This window comes from Ictidomys tridecemlineatus, chromosome 6 (assembly GCF_052094955.1).
Source record: "Ictidomys tridecemlineatus isolate mIctTri1 chromosome 6, mIctTri1.hap1, whole genome shotgun sequence".
Classification (NCBI taxonomy): domain Eukaryota; kingdom Metazoa; phylum Chordata; class Mammalia; order Rodentia; family Sciuridae; genus Ictidomys; species Ictidomys tridecemlineatus.
Window position 1 is genome coordinate 103,398,781 of NC_135482.1, and position 24,222 is coordinate 103,423,002.

Below are 24,222 nucleotides of genomic sequence, written 5' to 3' on the forward strand. Positions count from 1 at the left end.
AGCGAACGAGCCGGCCGGACACTGGCCCGCGCCGACTCCTCCCCCGAGCACTTAGGACTGAGTTGAACAGTCATCATGCCGCGCGTTTTAGACTTTTCCAATAGCAGCCCAGAGTCCCGACTCCAGGTCCCGCCCGTCCTGGGTCTGCCCCGTTTTCACTCTCGGTAGGAGTCACCTTTGCCTTACAAGCGTTCAGACCCGCCTTCTTCCTACCTTGTTCGCTAGGCCCCGCCCTCTGCTCGTTTCAACCAATAATCGGGTGGGCCTGGCGACTCTGGGCGGGCCCGCAGCCAATGCGCACGCCGTGGGCGGGTCCCCGGCCGGAATTGGGGGTGAAGCTACAGCATTTTTGCTCACATTCGGGGCGCGCGGAACTGGGGGGTCCCTAGTGGGCGCCCGCAGTTAAGATGGCGTCCGCAGTGGAGGGGGACGTGGGAAAGGTGGTGGAGCCGATTTGGGGTCTACGGTCAGGTTTTGAGGAGCTGAGCCTTAACAAGTTGGCGACGTCCCTGGGCGCGTCGGAACAGGCGCTGCGGCTCATCATCTCCATCTTCCTGGGTAAGGACCCTCCTGCCTCCCTCCGCCCCCTCGCGGAGTCCCCGGGGAATTGTGAAGGAATGGGGACAGGACCTCGCTCTTTTCCTGAAGCCACCCAGGAGGGCTCTGTTTGGTGCGGGTGTGAATCCTAAAACATACCAACCATTTACTGAGGGGAAGACAGAAGTCAGGTCTCGAGTCTGGGGGCACTGTGCCCTTTGAACCTATTCACCTTTCTTTTTGACCCCTGCTCTGCCCTCTGGCCCCATATTCTGTGCCCCCACCTCGTCAAGCCATGCTCTGCTATGCCCCCACGAGCTGTTTTTATTATGTTGCTCTCTTGAGTTTCACTCTCAGGCCATGTGTATTGCTAATCTCATATTAGCAGCCCCCACACATGCGTGCTTCTATCAGTAGGCATATGCTCCCTAACTCGGGTATTTTAGTCCTTCAGGCCTCCTCAGCCCCATATACCATACTTCCATATTCTGAATCTATTTTGTGCATTGCCAGCTTATATTACACTTTCATCTTTTTTGTGTCCCATTTCTAATATTTTCTTATACCATATTGCCCCTCCCCTTTGCTACCCACCTGTCATTTATCCTGGAATATCATTTTAATGTTGAGCTTGGGAAAAAGGACCAACAACCTCCTTAAAAACTACCCATGCTGTTCCAAATGTTTATTACCCGTATGGTTCAAAGGATGTGATGTATCTGAATTTATGTCACAACAAGCTGTATTATAACTGGTTTATAGGCGCATATATATATAGGGGGGGCGCAGCATAGTACAATGAAATAGTATGTGGTCTTTGAAGGCAAAAGAATTGGACCCAGTCTTGCTGCTTGCTCACAAATGATGGGACCCCAGACAAGCCACTTAACCTCTCTGGGCCTGATTATCTATGAAATGAGAACAACAGCACCTACATAGGATTACTGTAAAGTCCTGTAGGAATTTAAACGTCAAGATCATAGATGACTGATAGATAATTTGAGTAGTGGAAGTTCTTTTGAAGGTTATAAAAACTTTGGCTAGGAGATTGTAGAACTTCAGCTGAGGGAGTGGTAGGAAGAATGAAGTGAAAGCTAAAAGGATGATAAATAAACAGGAATGGGGCAAGAACAGAATATTACAGATCTGAACCATAAGAAGTTTGAGACAAGGTTGGACAGATGTGGAAGGGCTTAACTGCCAGAATGAAATTTGGAATTTTTCCAGTAGTCAGTAGAGATGTTGACATTTAATATCACCAAAGGGTGTTAACCCAATCTAGATAATGGAAGAGGCATCAATTCATATTTAAACAACCTTAGTTAATATCATTGTTATTTGCCTATTAACCTATAGAACCAAGATGATTTTCCTTTCTTCCAAATAAAGGTCACTTTTTCCCTCCCTTGTAGAATTGTAAGGTTTCAGAAGTAGAAGAGATCTCAGGTTGTAAAATTTGCTCAATGTCACCCAGGCATAACCCAATTTTATCAGCACCCGGATCTAAAGGCTTCTTTGTACCACATTAGCTTTGAACTTTCTACTCTTTGAACCTTGCTTCTGACCCAGTTATTTGTTGGAATTGGAATTGGCAATTAAGAGTGTTTACATCCATTACTTAGGAAGCTCACTGTTGATCTATAAATTATGAAATTATGGAAACATAACACAGGTAGTGACAAATTATAAGGGGCAACCTGTTAAATGGAGCAGGGCTGGAATTAGGACTTGGAATTTGTTGTTTGTGTGCTGAATAATCAAATACTGTCTGTGTACTCTTGGGCATTACTTTATGTACTGCTATGTCTTGGTCATTCAGCTGATTAGGAAATAGCTCCATGTGCTACCCCTCTTTTTCATCATTACTTGGTGTAGTACTCCCAAGCCCCCTTGCCCGTACTACCATTTCCCTTTTTATCTAAAATATAATATTGCTTTCAGTACTAGTAATTAATTGTATTTCTCATTTTAGATCAACTTGGGCTTAATGTTGCCTCATGTTAGTTATAGTTTTGTTTTGTTTTTTCAGCTCTGGGTATTAAACCTGGGGCCTTGCATAAACTGAGCAAGTAGTTAACACTGAGCTATACTCCAGCCCAGTTAAAGGTCTTTTAGGTAGATATGTATGATTGTATTTGCAGACATAGGTTAAGTATATGTAAATATAAATTGATAGACATGTGCATGGAAGAAGGAGTGTATTTGGTTTTAAATATATATCTCTTACAAAGATTTTACCACTCTGTGTATGTAATCTAGAAATATTAGTGTTTTAGCAGTGAGTTCCTGGTTCCTGAACCCAGCTCTCTCAGGGAACTGGAATCCTGGAGGAATTTTTTTTTTTTTTTTTTTTTTTTAATTTGGAACTGAGGATTGATCCCAAGGGCACTTTACCAGTAAGCCACATCCCTAGCCCTTTTTTTAATTCTTATTTTTTTAAAATTTTGAGCTTCTGAATAACTGGGATTATAGGTGGATGCCACTGTGCTGGGCTCTGAAAGAAATCTTGGTAGAGGTAGCAAGAAGGCCTGTTGTCCAAAATGATTTCTTATTTGCTTACTCCTGATTAGAGATAAGTTTGAGTTAAAAGCACCTCTGAAGGGGAGAGTTAGTTGTATTAGTCACATTTTAAATTGTATACGCTGAAGCAGGCAGATTGCAAGTTCAAGGCCAGCCCTAGCAATGTAATAAGGCATTTAGCAACTTAGAGAGACCCTGTCTTAAAATAAAAAAATTAAAAAGGGATGGAGATGTAGCTTAATGATAAAGAGCCCCTGGGTTCAATTCCCAGTACCACACATACAAAAAATTTAAAGTGTAAATCACTTTTAATCATCACTGTTAACATCTTTCTTGAGTTTTGTGTGCTGATCTTGAAGTGGAGCAGACTGGCTTTCAAATTTTTCTGACTAGGACTTATGGTAAGAAATACATTTTACAAAAAAACAAACAAACAAACAAAGAAAATATATTTTACAAAGTGACCCAGAACACATACGTATATATATATATCTATATTTATATTTCAAACAAATTTTAGGAAATGATATTTGCCCTTAATATTTTCTTCTTATTATTATTATTTATGATCCACTAAATTGATTTCATGATCCATTAATGAATTACAGAAAGCAGTTTGAAAAATTCTGAATTAGAGGCTGTCATTTAAGTGGTGGAAGCGGAGAGCAGGGCTGGGTATTGAGCCTGGGGTCTTCCCACATGCTAAGTACACACCACTGAGCTATACCCCCCTTCTCCCTTGTAGTTTTTAATATTTAATACTTTTAAGAAAAGAGTAAGTTTTTGCAAACTTCTGTGTTGGAGCATTTTGAATACCCAGAGGATTCTATTAAAAGGGTGTGTGTTGGTACATTTGTTTTATGTTTCATTTCAAGGAATTTGGTAGACTGGTGCTGAAGGTGAATTTTGCTTGAGCCCTGGTGCTGGCAGATGTTGCTGGGAAACCTCCCCTTAAACAACTTGGGTCTTGTCACTCCTTAACATGACACTCCTTAACATAAATCATTTCAGATAAATTCAAACAAATATACCTACTGTGGATGAAGCAGTATTCTTAACCCTGCAAGGGCAAGAGCAGTGGGAGCAGAGTAAATAATAGTACCTATACTCAAAAGGCATTATAGTCTATTGGGGGTAGGGAATGTGTATGAGATAAATACACTAATAACCCTAATGAAAGGCAAAAACTGAAGTGCTATAAGAGGGGAAGAAGGCATCCTGAGGTTTAAAGATGGGACATTTTGTAAATAATGAACTTTAGAAGTTGAGTAAAGTTTCTGGAGACAAATGGTAAGACCTAAGGGAGAACATGAGCAGAGTTGCTGAAGTAGACTGTGTGGGATAATTCAGGGAACAGTAAGTAGTTCAGTTCAATTGAAAAGGAATCAAGCAGTATTAGAAAATAAGACTGAGCTGAGTGCACACACCTGTAATCCCAGTAGCTCTGGAGGCTGAGGCAGGAGGATCACAAGTTCAAAGCCAGCCTCAGCAACTTAGTGAGGCCCTAAGCAACTTAGCGAGACCTCTTCTCAAAATAAAAAATAAAAATGGCTAGGGATGTGGCTCAGTGGTTACAGAGCTCCTGAGTTCAATTTCTGGTACAAAAAAAAGAAAAGAAAAGAAAGCCATAACTGTGGGTTATGAAGCTGTGAAAACCAAAGCATTGAGTTCTTAATTAAGTAAGTGATAGGAACCATTGGAGTTTTTTGTTTGTTTGTTTGTTTGTTTTTTCATGGTGCTGGAGCTCAAACCCAAGGCTTCACACATACTAGGCAACACATACTGAGCTACACCTTCACCCACATTGGAGAGTTCTGAATGGGAAGTAGTATGATTGGAAGTGTATTTGAGAAGATAATACAGCATAGGGTGGTTTGATTTTTTTGTTTGTTTTATGGTACTGGGAATTGAACCATGGGTGTTTTATCACTGAACTATGTTCCACCCTTCCCCCTCCCACCAATATTGAGACAGGGTCTCTGTACGTTGCTGAGGGCCTCACTCTTGCAATTTTCCTGCTCAGCCTCCCAACTTGCTGTAATTATAGAAATTTACCACTGCATCCAGCAACAGTATAGGGTGATCTAAAGTAGTCATAGACAAGAGCTAGGGAAACTAATGAGAAAAAAACAATGATTTAGACAGGATGTTCTAATAACTTGGAGGAGGGGATTGGGAGGGGGGGTTGCACTGAGAGAAGAAGGAATCTCAATTGTTTCAAAGGTAGATTCTGTACACACTTTTATCTACACAGCTGTTCATGCCAGAAACCAAAGAATCAACTTTGTCATACTCCTGTCACTCAATCCTCACATTCCAGTCACCAAATCTTATCAAAATGACCTCCAAATTGTTTCTCAAATTCATCTACTTTTCTCCATTACCACAGTCACCAACCATCTCTCATTAGAAACACCCAAGCAGCCTCCTGACTGGTCTCTAATTCTCTTCTTGCCCCCTCCAGTCCACTCTCCAAAAGCAGCCAGAGTGAGCCGATGCTGTGCCTCTTCTGCTCAGAACCCTTCAGGGGCTTCCATACAAGGCTGGTAAGCCCCTGCCTGTTGCTCCAGCCTCGCGTCAAGCAAGTTCACAACCTTTAGCCACATGGCCACCTTTCAGTTCTTCAGAAAAGGCATTAAGCAGCAGCAGCTGGGTATGGTGGCGCTCTCCTGTAATCCCAGCAATTTGGGAGGCTGAGGCAGAAGGATCACAAGTTCAAGGCCAGCCTAAGCAATTTAGTGAGACCCTGTATCCAAAAAAAAAAAAAGGACTAGGGATATAGCTCAGTAATAGAGTGCTCCTGGGTTCATTCCCCAGTACCATTAAAAAGAAGACAGAATCTAATTCATATTGATTATGTTAATTAATGTTACTGCTCTTTATTGATAGTGGTAACTGCTGGCATTTATTAGGGATTTTGCTGTAAACCAGACATTATCCTAAATGCTCCATAGGCAACTCCCTGGTGAAACCTGCCAATTATCCATAAGATAATTACAGTACTAGTATGATTTCCCTTGTACAAATAGGAAATGAGGGCCTACAAAGGTTAAATAATTTGCCTAAGATCACACTCAGTTTTGCTGGACTCTTCTGTATCTGCTTTTGGTCATAGTTTAATTGGGAAGAGCGAGTGGGGGTGGAAAAGAAATGCCCTTGATAATTTTTTTCTTCACTCTCCATGGTTAAACCAAGATGTGCTCAACACGAGATACCTCTCAGTGTCCAAAGCTAGAGCTGGCCAAATGGAGCAGATGGCCACAGTGCTAAGTATGAGTGTTCCCTAGTCTTGGCCATGTCTGTAGCTTAGCTGTCAGGCTGATCAAAAATTGCAGTTGGGGATAAGAATGCACTCCTCAGAGATTCAGAATTAGCATCACTAATGTTAGGGACCTTTAAAAATCAAAGGAGATCATGTGGTTTAGTTCCCTTTGAACCAAAGTCACAACTGACTCTTCAGGAAAAATTCATTATTCAGTGCAAAAAACTTTCTTCAGGTAGCTTTAAAATCAAAATATAAAGAAACCAGACTGGGGTTTTGGCTCAGTGAAAGAGCACTTGCCTCTCACATGTGAGGCACTGGGTTCGATCCTCAGCACCGCATAAAAATAAACAAACAAAATTAAGATATTAAAAAAAAAAAAATATATATATATATACACACACACATATACATATATACATACAACAACTAGTTGGAAATTAAATAGAATTAACTAAACAAATGGGACTTATGATTATAATATAAAGCAGGATCCAAAAATTTTACTATAAAATAGGGGAAGTGTCCTAAATGACTTCGAGGGCCCTTCCAATTCTAAAAGTCTATTGCTTCTTCATTTTTAGATTTTATGCTAATTCATAGCCATAAATTTCATCATCACCTAAAACTTATTTGAGAATTTCCTTTAAATATATTTTTCATGACTTTTTCTATACTTCAAGATCTTACATTGTATAAAACTTCATGTTTTGAATTCTAGTATAAGTTTATTGTCAAACAGAAGCATCTCTTTGCAAAGACATGTAATTAGGGCCCTTGAGATTATTTGACCAAGCTAATTTACGAGAAAATTACATACCCACTGGCATTGAAGCATGTCTGGGCAACCATGGGAACTTGTGTTCAGTCCAGCAGCCTTACAGAAATGGTATTTGGTTTTCAGAGGGAAAAATGGCATTTCTGCAGGGCCTTAAAAAGGATGGAAAGATTCCAGTCAGGTAGAGTTGAAAGGGGGTGCTTGCCAACTATAAAGAATAATGAGCATATGTGTGGAGATCAGGAAAAGTGAGAAAAATCTGAGGAACAATAAATAATATACTTTGGCTAGAACAATAAAATAGCTTTAAAAAAGAGTAGGAGGAAAAAATCAGACCTTTCAGGTAGATGAGGGTTGGGTGGCAGAATAAGGTATTAATTTGTGATTGTTTTTAAAGACCTGTAGGTCTAGCTTCAAGTTCTGGATCAAATATGTACTAGCCTTTCAAGCCATCATTTTTTCATGTCCCAAAGACCAATTTTACTAAAGTATTGAGACTAAGAGTTAAGAACCTTTATGTAATAAAAAAAATAGAATTATATTTAATTTACAAAAGCAAGCAGTATTTTCAAACAATGCAAAATTCATATGAATTTTTAAAATAATACAGTCATCAAAAAAATTTAATTTTATATTTCTAAAGGACTTCTTAGGCATGCCCTTTGTGTGACGGGCTCATTCTCCTCTCCTCTGGAAACTATTGAGAACCATTGCTTATTGTGATGCCATGAACACTAAATGTATGTAAACTATGTAAACACCTGACTAAGCCTGACCCAAGACAGTTTAAAATAATTATTTTTTCCCTTTCCTCTCAGTAAACATTAATCTTCTCCCTTTCCAAGGACATTCAAAGTGTGATTTTGAACTAAGAGCATCTGCATCTCTTGGGAACTTGTTAAAAGTGCATGTTTCTGGGTCTGCCCCAGACCTGGAGAATGAGAAACTGACCAGAGATGCAGGAATCCGCCTTTTAACAAGACTTCCAGATTCTATTAATTACCCCTAGAATTTGAGGATGACTCGGGTAGGTTTTCCTTCATGAATTTTGTAATACTTGAGGTTATAATAGGATCTTAAACTTTTTGAAATGTTGTTGTGTGCTATGATCTTAGGAATAATCAAAACTTTCTTAGATTATTCTTTATGGTTTGGTGTTCCCCCATTAGCTGGCATCTATTGTTATTCTTCAGAAGTTGATAATGTTATCAAGTAATATTGTTAAGATCATGATTGTCATTGTCTTTTAACTATCATAACATGCACCAACTGCTTCATGCTTTTAATGAGGTCAGATACAGAATTTTTTCATAAGGTGGTTGGACTAATGGCTCCATCTTTCCTTCTGTCTTGTGTCAACCACCTTGAACAATAAAACACTCCTAATTGATCTCCTTACATTTTTCTTAATACACTTAATAACTGTGACTTATAGCTATAACAAAAATCAGGTGTCCCAGTTGCAGGTGTCAGGGAATGCTGTTATAATGTCAAAGTAAAGAATCCTCTCCAAGCCAGGTACTTGTAATCCCAGCTATTCAAGAGGCTGAAGCAAGACAATCACAAGTTCAAGGCCAGCTAGTGGTAGAGTGCCCCTAAAAAAAAAAACTTCCCAAGCATATTTTTTAAGGTGTGTGTGTGTGTGTAAAAGAGAGAGAGGGAAAGAGAGAGACAGATTGGTTTTCCCATCAGTTGCCTAAATCAAGTACCAGGAACCCACTAGGAGTTCTCCTAGTAAAACAATAATGGCTTCTTAGACGCTCCACAGCTATCTATAATTTGTATAGTTCAAAAGGTGTCCTTATTTCTTGCCTGTTTTCAAAACAGGAAGGGGGCAGGGAGAATAAAACGTTAAATGGAGAAGAAAGGATGAGTAATTTCTGGATAAGAATTTCTATTTGACTTGAGATACTCACACTGTTGTTTTTTTTTTTAATCAAAGTACCTCCTATTCAGTCAGTAGTTGTGTTGTGTTTTGTTTTAATTTTTTTTTGTAATTGTAGATGAATAGAATGCCTTTATTTTATTTGTCTATTTTCATGTGGTACTAAGGATCAAACCCAGTGCAAGTGCTCTGCCACTGAGCTACAGCCCCAGCCCTCAGTCAATAGTTTTGAAGATCAGTGGAATGCATGAAGCTCTAGACACCTTGAATAAAGGATTCTGTATAAGAACCACATACGTGTGTGGCTGTTGTTAGTAACAGATATATATGCCATCTCTTTCTAACTAGAAGGACAGTTTATCAGAGAGTGGGTAGAAGATTAAGTCAGAAATGATCAGACCTGGGTTTTGATTTTTTTTTTTAATATTTTAAAAATTGTCGATGGACCTTTATGTATAAATGGGGCTGAGAATCTAATCCATTGCCTCACTAAGTTGCTGAGGCTGGCTTTGAACTTGTGAAGCCTAGGCAGTCTACCACTGAGCCACAACCCTAGCCCCAGATTTTGATTTTAGTTCACATAAAGTCTTCAAGTAGACCATTTAAATATCTCACTCCAACTACAGGCTAAGTTTAAATTAAGAATAAAAAGCTTTTGTCAATTAAAGATGTTTTTTAGTACCAAGTATTCAGGTTGCTATGGCATTTTCGTAAGAAAACCATACGTGGTCATATCTGCTACATAATTTACATATGGTAAGATAGTAATGTTGCAGGCAATAAAGAACTCACTGTGAAAACTAAAGGATTTATGTGCAGATAATGTGTGCAAATCTTGGGATATTAAATTCCAGAAGGCTAAAGTTTTTATTTCAGTATATTTGTATTCTATAATGAGAAATGGTATCCATGTAGGTGTGGCAAGTGGCTTATAGTTCTAGAGTTTCCAATTTCTGCTATGATAGCAATTCTAAACTCAGATGGACTTGGACACTACTCTGGATTACTGTCCATAGAACTACTGTTTACAGGCCAGCAAGCAGAAGCCAACTGGAATAGTGCCTTAGTACCCTCTTAGATCCCTATGGCATATACCTCAGACAGATTTCTTCAAGTGTTGTTCTCTGTGTTATTGTTTTTTGTTGTTGTTTTGTTTTGTTTTTTATTGCTATCGCTTTGTTTTGCTTTGTTTTGTTGCTGGGAATTGAGCCCAGGGCTCCTAGTAAGCCAGAAGTAGAAAAGATTGATTAGAGTTGAAGAACAGACATACTGGGACCTTGCCTGAAAATGATGAACCTTAAATAACTAGAAATCTTCATTCTTTAAAGGATAATCTAACTCTACTTTTTAATTCTTCCTGATCATTGGCTCTCTGAAAGAATAGGAAATAAGCTGGGGAGGTAGCTCAGTGGTAGAGTACTTGCCTAGCATGCATGAGGCCCTGGGTTCAATCCCCAGCACCACAAAAAAAAAAAAAAAGAAAGAAAGAAAAAGAAGAAGAATTGGGAATAAGTAGGGCATGTCTGTAATCTCAGCAATTTGGGAGGCTGAGGCAGGAGGATCACAAGTTCAAAGCCAACCTCTGTACCTTGGTGAGATAGTCTCAAAATAAAATAAGGACTGGGATGTAGCTCAGTGGTAAAGCACTGTGAAAAGTAAAGGATTTATGTGCAGAAAATGTGTGCAAATCCAATTCCCAGTACCCCCCCCCCAAAAAAAAAGGAAGTTAAAGGCAAATATACAAACTCCTAGATAGCGATGAATATTCCCTCCCACCTAGTGCTGAGATCAAGCCAAGACAAGCATTCTACCACTGAGCCAAGCTACACCCCCCAACCCACATACATTTATTTTTTAAATGTGTATAGCCAATTTTGCAAGTATGTCCAGTGTCAGGCTCACCAACACAGCAGAAGTGCTATAAGCCACTAAGAGCCCAATAAACTGTCAAGAAGATCAGGTTAATTGTTGTTATTTTGTTTTTCTTTGCTTTGGTTTGGGAATTGAGCCCAGGGCTACTACTGAGCCACACCAGCAGATTTTGCCATCTTGTTATACATTAAATTTTATGTATGTTTTATAAGATTCTAAAATATATATAATTTTTTATGTTTTCAAAAATTCACTTCAAATCAAGTAATCCTAAGATGCTGATGTTGAAAGAAGTAGATAATTTCTGACTGGTATGGTTCGTGATAAATTGGATGTGATCAAAATTTAAGACTTGTACATTCCGAGCAACATGGGAGACAAGAGGATCAAAAGTTCAAGGCCAGTTTGAGTAACTTAATGAGATACTAAGCAACTAATGAACCTGCCTCAAAATACAAAATAAAAAGGCTTGGAAGTGTAGCTCAATGGTAAAATACCTGGGTATCACCAAAACAAAAAACAAAAACCGGAATGGGCAAAGGATATGAATAAATAGTTCTGTAAGAAAATACACAAATGGCTGATAAGCACATGGAAGAATGTTCAACATCATTACTCATTAAAGGAGTTCAAATCAAAACCACACTGACATACCACTTCACACCCACAAGGATGGCTATAATAAAAAATACAACAGAAAAAAAAACAAGTGTTGGCAAGGACGTGGAGAAATTAGAACTCTCAAGCATCACTAATGGGAATATAAAACGGTTCCGCCTCTGTGGAAAGCAGTATGGCAGTTTCTCAGAAAGTTAAAGTTACCATATGACCTAGCAGTTCCACTCCTAGGGATATATTCAAAAGTACTGAAAACAGTAGCTCAGACAAAACCTTGTACTTAAGTGCTCATTTTTTTTTCCTTTTCCCTTTTGTTATAGAACCCAGTGTTTTAGCCCTGAGCTATATCCCCTACCCTTTCCTTTTTTTTTTTTTTTTTTTTTGGTGGGAGGGGATCCTGGGGATTGAATTTAGGGGCACTCAACCACTGAAGCCACATCCCCAGCCTTATTTTGTATTTTATTTAGAGACAGGGTCTCAGTGAGTTGCTTAGTGCCTCGCTTTTGCTGAGGCTGGCTTTGAACTCACAATCCTTCTGCCTCAGCCTCCAGGTTGTTGGGATTATGGGCATGTGCCACTGTACCCGGCCCTACCTTTTCCTTTAAACTTTGAGACAGATTGGTCTGTCTGGTCTGTTGCCCAGGCTGGTCTCAAACTTGGGAGCCTTCTGCCTTAGCCTCCTGCACTCAGTGTTCATAATATTATTATAATGACTAAAAACTCAATGTTCATAGTATTATTATAATGGCTAAAAAGTAGAAATAGGCCTGGAGTTGTAGTTCAGTGGTAGAGTGATTGCCTCGCATGTGTGAGGCACTCGGTTGGATCCTCAGCATCAACAAAAATAAATAAAGTGTAGGCATCATGTAAAAAAAAAAAATAGTAGAAATAACCCAACTGTCCACCAACTGATGAATATTTTCATACATACAATGGGATATTATTAAGTTATAAAAATGAATGAAGTACTAATACATGCTACAACACACAGAAACCTTGAAAATATTATGCTAAGTAAAAAAAAAAACACACAAATTACTTGGTTTCATTTATATGAAATACCCAAAATAAGTAAGTCCATCAAAAACCAAAAAATAGATTGGCAGTTGCCTGGAAATAAGAGAAAGGGTGAGTTGAGAGAGTCAGCACTAAAGTATGGGGTTTCTTGTTGGGATCATAGAAATATTTTGGCATTAGGTCTTGGAGATAGTGAATATACTGTAGTCCACTAATTGAACACTTCTTCAGAAAAGGAAGAGGGACTATGTGTGATCATAGAGGGGAAGAAAAAAAAAAACCTCCCATTCACATAGGGATAAAATGAACAGTATGATCAGAAAGACAGATTGAAGGGCCTCAAGTGCCAAGTTAAAAAGTAGATTATCATCTTGTGAATGGTAGGAAACCATGGAGTATTTTGAGCAGGGGGTGGTATGTTTAAAGCAGAGTTAGAAGAAGTTTGATATGTGAAATGGAAAGGAAAAATACTGGGCAGCCAGAAGGAGAGGTAGGAAATTCTATAAAGTCATGGATTCAAGGCTCAGATTTTCATGAATGACCCTGGGTATGCATGTACATGTATAAAATATGTAGTCACCTGGGGAAGGCTGAGGCACTAAAGAGGTAGTACAGCAGAGTAGTTTAAAAACAAACTGGAGCCAGAGGTCTGGATTGAAATCCCAGCTCTGCTACTAAGTGGCTCAGTAGCTTTAGGTAAGTAAGTAAACCTCTCTGTGCTGTAAAATGAGGGTATCCCATTTTAGGTTGTTGTGAGAGTTAATGTTTGCAAAGTGCTTACAATGTGTTGCTCAAAGAAATATTCCAATAAATGTTAGTTACTAGACTCTAGTGCAGGCATGAATATTAGTGGGCAGCTATGTGCTGCTTTGTTCTCTGCTCCTGATAACATGAAGTAACAATCATAAAGTGTTAAAGAAAAACAACAATCTTTACTCTGTGTAAAATGACCCTATAGAGAGAACCCACCTATTAATAATGAAGTAGAAGTGACAGAATGATCATTCTCAGCCAGAAAAGGTTTTGTATACATTAGCAAGTATAATGTTGAATTTGGTGATTGTTTTGTTTTGCCCTGCTGGGGATGGAACCCAGGGCCTTCCACTTGAGAGACAAGCAGGAAAGCCATCTACTGTTGAGCCACACCCCCAACTCTGGTTCTATTCTTGCTTTGAATCAGTCCCCTATACTTTCTCAGCAGCATGATGTCAAGGCATGGCCCCCCTTCAGAAATTGGGAAGCTGAATTTTATTTTTTTTATTTTTATTTTTATTTTTTTTGGTACCTGGATCGAACTCGGGGGCACTTAACTACTGAGCCACATCCCCAGCCCTTTTTAGTTTTTATTTTGAGCAAGGGTCTCTCTAAGTTTCTTTGGGCCTCATTAAGTTGCTGAGGCTGGCTTTGAACTTGTGATCCTCCTGCCTCAGCTTCCCAAGCCATTGGGATTACAGGTGTGGGCCATCATACCAGGCTTTAGCAGTCATTTTTTAGTTAGTTGTATTTCACCTATGGTACATGAAAAACAGAAAACCAATGAATAGGAGAATTAATTCATTTCACTGAAACATGAAACAAGATATTTGTACTTAATTGAATCAAAAATGTATCAAATAAAATACCCTGCTCCCACCATGCATGGTGGCACATACCTATAATCCCAGCAACTCTGGATGATGAGATAGGAGGATTGCAAGTTCAAGGCCAGCCTAAGTTAATTTTGAGACCCTGTCCCCCCCCCCCAAAAAAAAAAAAAAAGGAGTTTATGGCTCAGTGGTAAAACACCCCTGGGGTCAGTCCCCAGTACCAAAAAAAAAAAAAAAAAAAACCTACACTGTAATCACTTCTATTAATAAATGCTATAGTGAGAGAATAAAGAACATTTTGTAGTGCATTGTCTGTGAAATCTTGTTTTTAAATTTTTCTTTTTGTGGAGGGCTGGGAATTGAACACAGGGCCTTGTGTATGCTCAGCAGGGGCTCTATCACTGAAAATAAAATGATTTTTATTTAGGCCAATTTCAAGTTCTTAAGGTGACACAGGTCTTAACAAAATCCAGTGTTTGACTTCGCCTGTTTTTACTTGTTTTTTCATTTACTAAAGGAAGAACTGCTACAAATGTATGTGGGTGTAGAAGAAAAAACATTGCATATGTAGTAGCAGGAAAAGCTGGGCACTGCAGCCCATGCCTGTGATCCCAGTAACTTGGGAGGCTGAGGCAGGAGAATCTTAAGTTTGAGACCAGCCACAGCAACTTAGCAAGGCCCTAAGCAATTTAGCAAGACCCTGTCTCAAAATTTAAACAAAATTTTAAAAACTGAGGATAAGGTCCAGTGGTAAAGCGCCTCAGTTCAATTTCCAGAAGGGAAAATGGGAAGAGAAAAGTAGCAGGAAAATATTTTTACGGAGGTCTACTCCCCCTTTCTATTTTCTTTTGAAGGGATACAGAGAAAGAAAGACCATGTATTTAGATTCCTAAGAACAACTAGGGTTCTCTTAGAATCTGACCTGGGTAAAAAGCAGCTTATTATTTCATTTGCTGAAACACCTGTTGAGAAAAGAAGTTTCACCTCTTATCTGTGTATACAGAGATTAGGTTTGGACACTCTATAAGAGAGATGTTTCCAAGATAAGTGTTTGCGAGGATTGGAAAGAGATCAGCTGATTAATCACTTGGCAGTGGCTTGGCATCCCGTGGGCAACTCTAATCTAGATCAGGTTAGACCAGGAGTGAACCACCTTTTCTCTACTGCAGACCAGGGCCATGAATTGGGGGAGGGGGTATAACACTACACACTAGTTGGACTTCCTTGAGAACCATGAAGTATTAAAAATAGGAATAATACTTCTAAGAATATAGAATGGAATGAAAAGGGGGGAACAATAAATTAAAGGACTTGAGACATCAGGAGCAAGTGGGAAATCGAGAGAAACATGAAAGAGGAGTAGCCTGCTCACTGCCTCTCTCTGCCTCTAATGGACCTGTTGCCCCAGGTGGGAAACAGATGTGCTCAATTTCCACCATCCTTTCCAATCCTGGGCTGAAACAGTTGCCCCTGCTGTCTATAATACAAGCCTTAGCATATAAAGATTCAGGTTACTTCAACTACATCCCACCACCCTTCTTTTCCCTGCCTGCCCTAATTCTGGCTGCATCTCTTTTGATAAACACCGGATTTTAGTCACTATATGTAAAAAAAATGTTAATGAAAAAGAAAGGGAGGCTCTGCATCACATGATTTTCCTTTATACATGTAAGCACCATGAACTAGGGGTAATGGTGCATCCCAAAGTCCACACTTTTAGTCTTGCTGCCTCTTCTCTTCAAATTTGCTTCTGAGGTACTACCCCTTGCCGCCACATTCCAGCTGGCCCTTTCTGGGTGTCACACTCCTGGCAGATCCTACTAAACTTCACCCCTCCTCAGGCCTAAAGCAGCCACTGATAGCCAGGATCCTACCACCCCCAACACTTGGCCAGACAACCCCCTTCCCACTAAGCACCACTGGAACTAATTTTGGGAATATGTCTATTTATTGGAAAATCTTGATGAAGCCCTGTAACCACAGAATTCTGGAAAGAGTAACAGAATTTTTAGGCATATGTCTAGCTTTGTTGTGTTAGGTTTTTTTGTTGTTATTGTTGGTACCACTTGGTACTACAGGAGCCTGCCACCATGCCCAGTTTATTCTTTTACGTCGTAATCCATAATTTATAGAACCTGAAGATAGATATGCTTATACAGAATATTTGGCTATATATAGAGTAAGTATTTTTAAAGTGGTCTAAAGGAAATATAGTAGATACCAAAAACCACAGTACCAATCCCTATATATAATGTTCCCCCTGCCCCATAAATACATATGATAGAGTTTAATCGATAAATTAGGTACAGTAAGAAATTAATAATAAATAATAATAAAATAAATATAACAATATTATAATAATTTATATGAATGTGTTCTTTTATGGTTTGGGATTTTTTTGTTTTTGTTTTGTTTTTCAGAGGGCTGGGGGTATTCTACCACTGAAGTACATCCCACCTTTTTTTGAGGCAGGGTATTACTACATTGCCCAGGCTGACCTTGGACTTTGGGATCCTTCATTCTCAGCTTCCCAATAGCAGGCATTCTGATGTGTGCCACTGCATCTGACTATACTGCAACTTTTTCACTTAAGGGGAACCCTATTTACAGCTTCTCTTTGGCATATCTGAATTGCCAGCATTGCTACTTCTGTACTTTGGGACCATTATTAAGTATAACAAAGGTTACTTGAATACACTCACTGGGACACAGTGACTCTGATAACTAAGTGCTTATCAAAGTGACTAATGAGTGGGTAGCATATACAATGTGGATACCCTAGATAAAAGGTTTATATCCTGGGATGAACAGTGCGTGACAGTGAAAGATTTTGTCACGATTCTCAGAATGGAATTGTGTATAATTTAAAACTTATGATTATTGCTTATTTCTGCAATTTTCCATTCAGTATTTTTATATAAAGTTGACTACAGGTAACTGAAACCTCAAGTAACTGGAAGTTCAGAAAGCAGAATCTTGGATAAAGGGAGGCTACTGTATATATATGATGCTTTTGCAAATATCTTCTATTTAATCTGCACAACAGTCCTGCAAGATGGCTGGTATTTTCCCTATTTCACAGATGAAGAAATTGAGGTACAAATAATGTGAATAATTTGACCAGACTGCAGAACTGAATTTCTTTTTTCTTTTTTTTTTTTTCTTTTTGAGAGAGACTGATTGTGAGAGAAAGAGAGAGAGAGAGAGAGAGAATTTTTAATATTTTTTTTAGTTATCGGTGGACACAACATCTTTGTTTGTATGTGGTGCTGAGGATCGGGATCGAACCCGGGCCTCACGCATACCAGGCGATCGAGCTACCACTTGAGCCACATCCCCAGCCCCAGAACTGAATTTCTAAAATAGATTTCTCTTGATTCCAGAGCTCAGCCCCATGGTTATCAATTTACAAAGAATTAAAATGTAATTAAATGCCCTGAATATAGCAGTTAGGCATGGTGGTGCATGCCTATAAGGGGCTTGAGAGGCTGAGACAAGAAGATCACAAGTTTGAGGGCATCCTTAGCAATTTAGCAAGGCCCTAAACATCTTAGTGAGACCCTGTCTCAAAATAGAAAATAAAACGGGCTGGGAATATGGCTCATTGGTTAAGCATCTCTGGGTTCAATCTTCTGTACAAAAAAGTAAAAATTTTAAAACCCAAATACAGGTCACTGAGGTGTCTTTTTTTTTTAAACTGGGGATTAAACCTGGGGGCACTTCATTTTTCTGCTGAAATAAAGAAATGACAGTAAAAAGTTTCTTTTAGCTTTATGTTTCAGTCTATAAATTTTTATGAAAATGTTTTTCAGAAGAAATGAATCTAAAGTAATAAAATAATTATGTAGCCATTTGGGCAAACAGTAAATCATATAGAAAAGTACTGTGATACAAGTGTTCAAGCATAATATTTCTTGCCTTTCTTTTTGCCATTTGATCAGACTAGAAATATGGGCAGCCACTGATGGATGACTAACTTCTTCCTGGGCTAAGAAGCTTATGACCTTTGAGTGCCTAATTCCTGTATGTCATATCATAACTTTTCAGTTTTGTTGATACCAGTCAGCCAACTGGTATAACATCAGTCACTAGGATTGAATGAAGAAACCTTACTTAAGGAAGAATATTTTGCTTAAATGGAGAAATTTTAAAAATACTTTTGGTAGGGCTTTGGAGGTAGTTCAGGATTAATTTGGGCCTGAAACTACAAACTATTAACATTGATAACAAAACTTTCTTTTCTACAAGTATTAACCATCCATTAGTTCATCTTTAAAATGTTTCCTCTAGGGGCTGGGGATGTGGCTCCAGCGGGAGCGTGCTCGCCTGGCATGCGTGCGGCCCGGGTTCGATCCTCAGCACCACATACCAACAAAGATGTTGTGTCCACCGAAAACTAAAATAAATATTTTTTAAAAATTATTTTTAAAAAAATGTTTCCTCTAGATTCAGGTGCAGTGGTACACACCTATAATCCCAGCAACTCGGGAGGCTGAGGCAGAAGGTTGCAAGTTTGGGGCCATCTTGAAAAACTTAGACCCAGTCTCAAAATAAAAAATAAAAGGGGCAGGAATATAGCTCCGTGGTAGAGTGCCCCTGGGCTCAATCCCCAGTACAAACACCAAAATGTTTTCTAGGATGAAGGAGTTACTCTGTGGTAGAGCTCTGGCCTTGAAGGAATGGAGCCCTGGGTTTCATCCCCTGACATCAAAAAAAAAAAAAAGAGTTCCTCTATTCTTCATCCCCAGAACTTTTTTGCAGGGAGGGTAGAGGAGTGCAGGTACTAGGAATTACACCCAGTTACACTTTGCCACTGAGCTACATCCCCAGCTCTTTATTGTTTTATTTCAAGACAGGGTCTTGCTAAATTGCTAATCCTCTGGCCTCAAACTCCTGAATTTCAGGCTCATACCATCATGCCTGGCCCCAGGGCATTTTTGATGACTTGTCCTAGTTTCCCTGTATCTCATATCACAGTTGTCAGACTGCTTGAGATATTCAACCTTGTGTAACTTTCAGAAATGAACTGCTATCTTCTCACCACAGTGCAGGGAGAGGAGATGGAGTCCCCAAGAATTAGATTAACAAAGTACAGTAGAGCACTTAAATGTAGTATTAAGATGAAATGTTTTTTTGTTGTTTGTTTTGAGACAGGGCCTCACTATGTGAATCAGGCTGGCCTTGAACTCATGAGCTCAAGCAATTCTGCCTCACACCTTAGCCTAACTGGGACTAGAGGAATATACTACCACACCTGGCTTAAAATTAAGTTTATAAATGTTTTTAGCTGGAAAGATAAGTCGGTAGGGAGGAAGTATGTGTCTGTGGAGTATAGATTATTATCTAGAAACCAGAAAATAACAGTTGTAGCTTCAAAGGAACACACAGTTATTAGTGATTCCACTCCCAGGTCACTGCCAAGTACCAAGGCATGTGGCAAGAATTTTAGAATGGAAATCAGGTGATGTGGATTCTAATTTGAGCACTACCCTATTAACCTCGCCAGTTAACCCCTTTGGGCCTTAGTTTCTTATCTTTCTAATGAAGGGTTTGGAGTAGGTAATTTCTTAGGTTACTTTCATTCGAAGATTCTGTATTCATAAATAACCATTCAGCATATGAGTCAGCTGGAGATACACAGGATTGCTGGAGTGCAGAAGGTGGATTGGCACCCTGCCCATACTATCAGCAAGGCTTAATCTGCTAAACAGGACCAGTTCTGAGCAAATTCCAAAGGTGAGGCGCACCCTCTCCTAAATATCCAAAACCTACAAGGACTTTTGTCAGGTGACAGAGTAGGTCAATAAGGAAGTTCTAAGAACTGATGTGCTTACTTAGTTACCTATCAAGTGCAAGGCAGGGCTGAGCTCTTCTTTCTAGTTCCATTTGTCTCCCTTTTCTGTCAGTTCTCTAGCACAGGAATTTCCATTTTGGTGAAAGCATAGGAAAATGACAAATCTTCAAAGTAGAAATAGTTTAAATTGCATATCAAAATATTTGACAAAAACAAACTACAAATAAGCTATATTTTAAAGCAGTCTTTTTTTTTTTTTTGATGGTACTAGAAATTGAACCCAGGGCCTTGCAAATGTTGAGTAATCCCTCTGTCAATGAACTATACTCCCAGCCCATCAATCCTATTTTATAGTCTGTGATTCTTGAGGAAAATCTTATCATAATTTTGTTGTGGGGTGTGTATGTGCATTGTACTGGGGATTGAACCCAATGCCTCAAGCAAGTACCCTACCACTGAGTTATATCTCCAATACCTTTTTTTTTTTTGAGTCAGTCTCACTAAGTTGCCCAAGCTGGCCTCAAACTTGTGGTCCTCCTGCCCTAGCCTCTCAAGTCCCTAGTATTATGGGCATGTGCCATGACACCCGGCTATTAGATATTTGATTCAACGAGCAGGCAGCTATTTGATACACCCTGAATGTGGCTGTCCAAGGTTATCTAAAGGAAATTACCCATTATTTATGGTAACATTTCATAGTCTAGAAAAGTTTTGAATTTTTGGTACCAGGGATTAAACCCCAGGAGCACTGAGTCACATTCTCAGTCCTTTTAAAAAAAAAAAAAAAATATATATATATATATATATATATATATATATATTTTTTTTTTTTTTTTTGAGACCAGGTCTTGCTAAATTGCTGAGGTTGGCTTTAAACTTGTGATCCTCCTGACTCAGTCTCCTATACTTCTGGGATTATTGGTGTGAGCTACCACATGCAGCATAAAAGTTTTCATTATCTGAGATGAATTTCAGTCACTTCACTTTAAGAAAATAACTGACGATCTAAACTGTGTCTTAAGAGATGAGGTAAGGGCTGGGGATGTGGCTCAAGCGGTAGCGTGCTCGCCTGGCATGCATGCGGCCCGGGTTCGATCCTCAGCACCACATACCAACAAAGATGTTGTGTCCGCCGAGAACTAAAAAATAAATATTAAAAATTCTCTCTCTCTCTCTCTCTCTCTCTCTCTCTCTCTCTCTCTCTCTCTCTCTCTCTCTCTCTCTCTCTCCCCTCTGTCACTCTCTCTTTAAAAAAAAAAAAAGATGAGGTAAGAGTCAGATAGGTAGCCTGGGTTGTGGGCACAGTCACATTCGGGGTGTGTCAAATAGCTGCCTGCTCGTTGAATCAAATTTCTAACAGCTGGGTGTCATGGCACATGCCCATAATACTAGGGACTTGGGAGGCTTGCTGTGGGCAGGAGGACCCCAAGTTTGAGGCCATTACTGATGCGAGGAAAGAAATGAGAGGCTGGCAGTGGCACACACCTGTAATCTCAGTGGCTTGGGAGGCTGAGGCAGGAGGATTGCCAGTTCAAAGTCAGCTTCAGCAAAAGCAAGGCACTAAGCCACTTAGTGAGACCCTGTCAAAATAAAATAACAAAATAGGACTGGGGATGTGGCTCAGTTGCCAAGTGCCCCTGAGTTCAGTCCCCAGTACCCCATCTCACCCCCCAAAAAAGAAATGAGTAGAAAAGAGGCAGTAAATGAGACCATGATTCTAGGAGACAGTGAAGGGAATAACAAAATTGTACAGTAGTGATAAGCAGCAACAACGAACAAGGGTGGTTAGGGAGAAATAGAGAGGAAAAAAGAGTCTGAGCAAATTGAAGGCAAAGGAAATAATGTACTAAGTAGTTAAGGTGTGGACTCAGAGATGAGACCCAGGGGTTAGAATCCAGCTTCATCACTTACTAGCTGATTAGCACAGACAGGTTGGATAACTGCTTTGATTTGTTTCCTTATTCATAAAGTGAAGACAATATTTCTTATTTACTTCACATAGCTATTGTCAGGGTTAAGTGCAATGATGTGTATCAAGTTTTTAATTCACTCACATGACACATCATAAGTGCTCAGTAAATGGTGGTTGCTACTTTTGATGATGATAATAGTTGTTATTGTTACTACTGAAAAGAAAGAAAGGAAGAAGCAACAAGAAAGAACATAAAGGAAGCTCTCAAAATAAGACTGGTTCAGATAGAATTCAGCTGATTGGGTAAGAAGGAAGAGAGGGGTGGGACATCTATCTCCAAATCTGATTTGTTTGTTTGTTTTTTTTAAAGAGAGAGGGGAGAGAGAGAGAATTTTCAATATTTATTTATTTATTTTTTAGTTCTCGGCGGACACAACATTTTTGTTGGTATGTGGTGCTGAGGATCGAACCCGGGCCGCACGCATGCCAGGCGAGCGCACTACCGCTTGAGCCACATCCCCAGCCTTGTTTGTTTTATTATAGATGAGTTTCTTACTGGCTAAATTACTTGAATTTTTTTTCTGTAAAACTAGTAAAATGGATATATCATATTTGTCCTCCAGCTTCTGTTGCTTTCCATAGTTTGAGCAACTCAGGTTTAGACTGTTAGGCATGCATAATTGGCAGTTATTTTGAAATATACAGTTTTTGTTTATATATGTTTGGTGCTGGGATTGAATCCAGGGTGCTCTAACACTGAGCCATGTCCCTAGCCCTTTTTTATTAATTTTGAGGTTGGGTTCCACTAAATTGCCAAAGCTGTACTCTAGTTTGTGATCCTCCTGCCTCAGCCTCCCAAGTAGCTGGGATTACAGGTGGCCACTTCTGGTTTCAGTAGCATTTACAGAGAGAACTGCTCTGGTTGAGTGATTCCCTGGGAGTGGGCTGTTTTCCTCCAAAATAATGCCTGTTTGTAAAATTTAATGATGTTTTGCTTTTTTTTTTTTTTTTTTTAGAATTTTAACATTTATTTATTTTTTCTTAGTTCTCGTCGGACACAACATCTTTGTTGGTATGTGGTGCTGCTGAGGATCGAACCCGGGCCGCACGCATGCTAGGCGAGTGCGCTGCCGCTTGAGCCACATCCCCAGCCCGATGTTTTGCTTTTTCTAACTCTCCTTTCCTCCCGTAACATTTGATGTCATTAGACTCTTTTTCCCAGCTGAAGTATTCTTCCTTCCTCACAGACTATCTTGATTTACCTGCTGGTTTCCTATTTTATCTCAGATCTTAGCCTCCCCTCCCCCACCCTTCCACACTGAGACTTGAACATAGTCCCTCTCAACTGGCACTCTATCACTGAGTTATATCTCCAGCCCTTTTTATTATATTTCAAGATAGGGTCTCACTAACTTGCCCTGGTTAGCGTGGAACTTGCAATCCTCCTGCAGGCCTGGGATTACACAGTGGCTGGATTATAGGCATGTACCACTACCCCTGTCTTATCTCAACCTCTATTTTTGAGATTCTGGGGAATTGAACCCAGGGCCTAGGCATGCTAGGCAAACACTCTCCATTGAGTCACATCCTCACCTTCAGTCTGCTTCCATTCCCTTAAATACTGGTGTTTTCCAAGACTCAGCCCTTAGTCTGCCTTCTTTTCTAGTCTGTCTGTGTGAGAGCTTATCTTCTTTCCAGGCTTCAGCTATCTCCAGCAGCAGCACACCAGAGCAGAACAATCTCTCTGTCCTGTCAGTGGTACCACCTTCTTGCTAACCATGATATCATGAGACTTGGCACCTTGAGATGGGGCCCTGTCACTGGGATACCAGTGCCCAATGGTACACAGACTTTCCAGGAGATACATAGACATGGAGAGTTGTAAGAAAAGCAATTCCAAGGGGTGGGGTTGTGGTTCAGCGGTAGAGCACTCGCCTAGCATGTATGAGGCCCTGGGTTCAATCCTCAGCACTGAAAGGCAAGTGACTCACCCAAGACAGAGATTCAACCAAGAAATTTTATTGGAGGGTTGCCCGAAGGAGAGGAGGAGGGCAGAAAGAGAAAAGGAAAGGGTAGAGAGAGGAGAGAAAGAAGAGGAAGAGGGCAGAGGACAGAGAGAAGAGAGCGTGTGCTTACAAGCTTTGGCTTAAGAAAGGTTGCGTAGGGGACGTAGCGGGTGCTATTGGCAGGGTGACTCATTAGACTCTTTTTCCCATCTGAAATATTCTTCCTTCCTCACAGACTGTCCAGGGACACTGTGTCCTATGGGGATTGGTCGAGGAAACCTTTGAATTTGATGCTCTTGGCTTGGAGCCCTTTGGAGAGGAGAGGGAGGTTGGAGGATAAGGGATAACATGATGTTCTCCAAGAAGGGGGAGTCTCTCACACACCCAACAAGCACCATATAAAAATAAATAAATAAAAACAAAGGTATTGTGTCC

General features: G+C 39.8%; 1 protein-coding gene and 1 non-coding gene across 3 annotated transcripts in view; both read left to right on the top strand.

The window, feature by feature from the left end:
• The first annotated feature begins 243 nt into the window (after positions 1 to 243).
• The window catches only part of Lpcat3 (lysophosphatidylcholine acyltransferase 3), a 53,712-nt gene continuing 29,733 nt past the window's right edge, over positions 244 to 24,222 (top strand). The window contains exon 1 of one of the 2 annotated variants that reach the window (XM_013364251.4): positions 244 to 558. In XM_013364251.4, the coding sequence (XP_013219705.1) occupies positions 408 to 558 (151 nt within the window). In that variant the 5' untranslated portion in view covers positions 244 to 407. The remainder of the gene's footprint in view (positions 559 to 24,222) is intronic. The other variant, XM_005338306.5, reaches the window with a different exon arrangement.
• Trnaa-agc (transfer RNA alanine (anticodon AGC)) lies at positions 10,378 to 10,445 on the top strand. Its single transcript has one exon. It is a non-coding gene; the product is annotated as a tRNA-Ala (tRNA).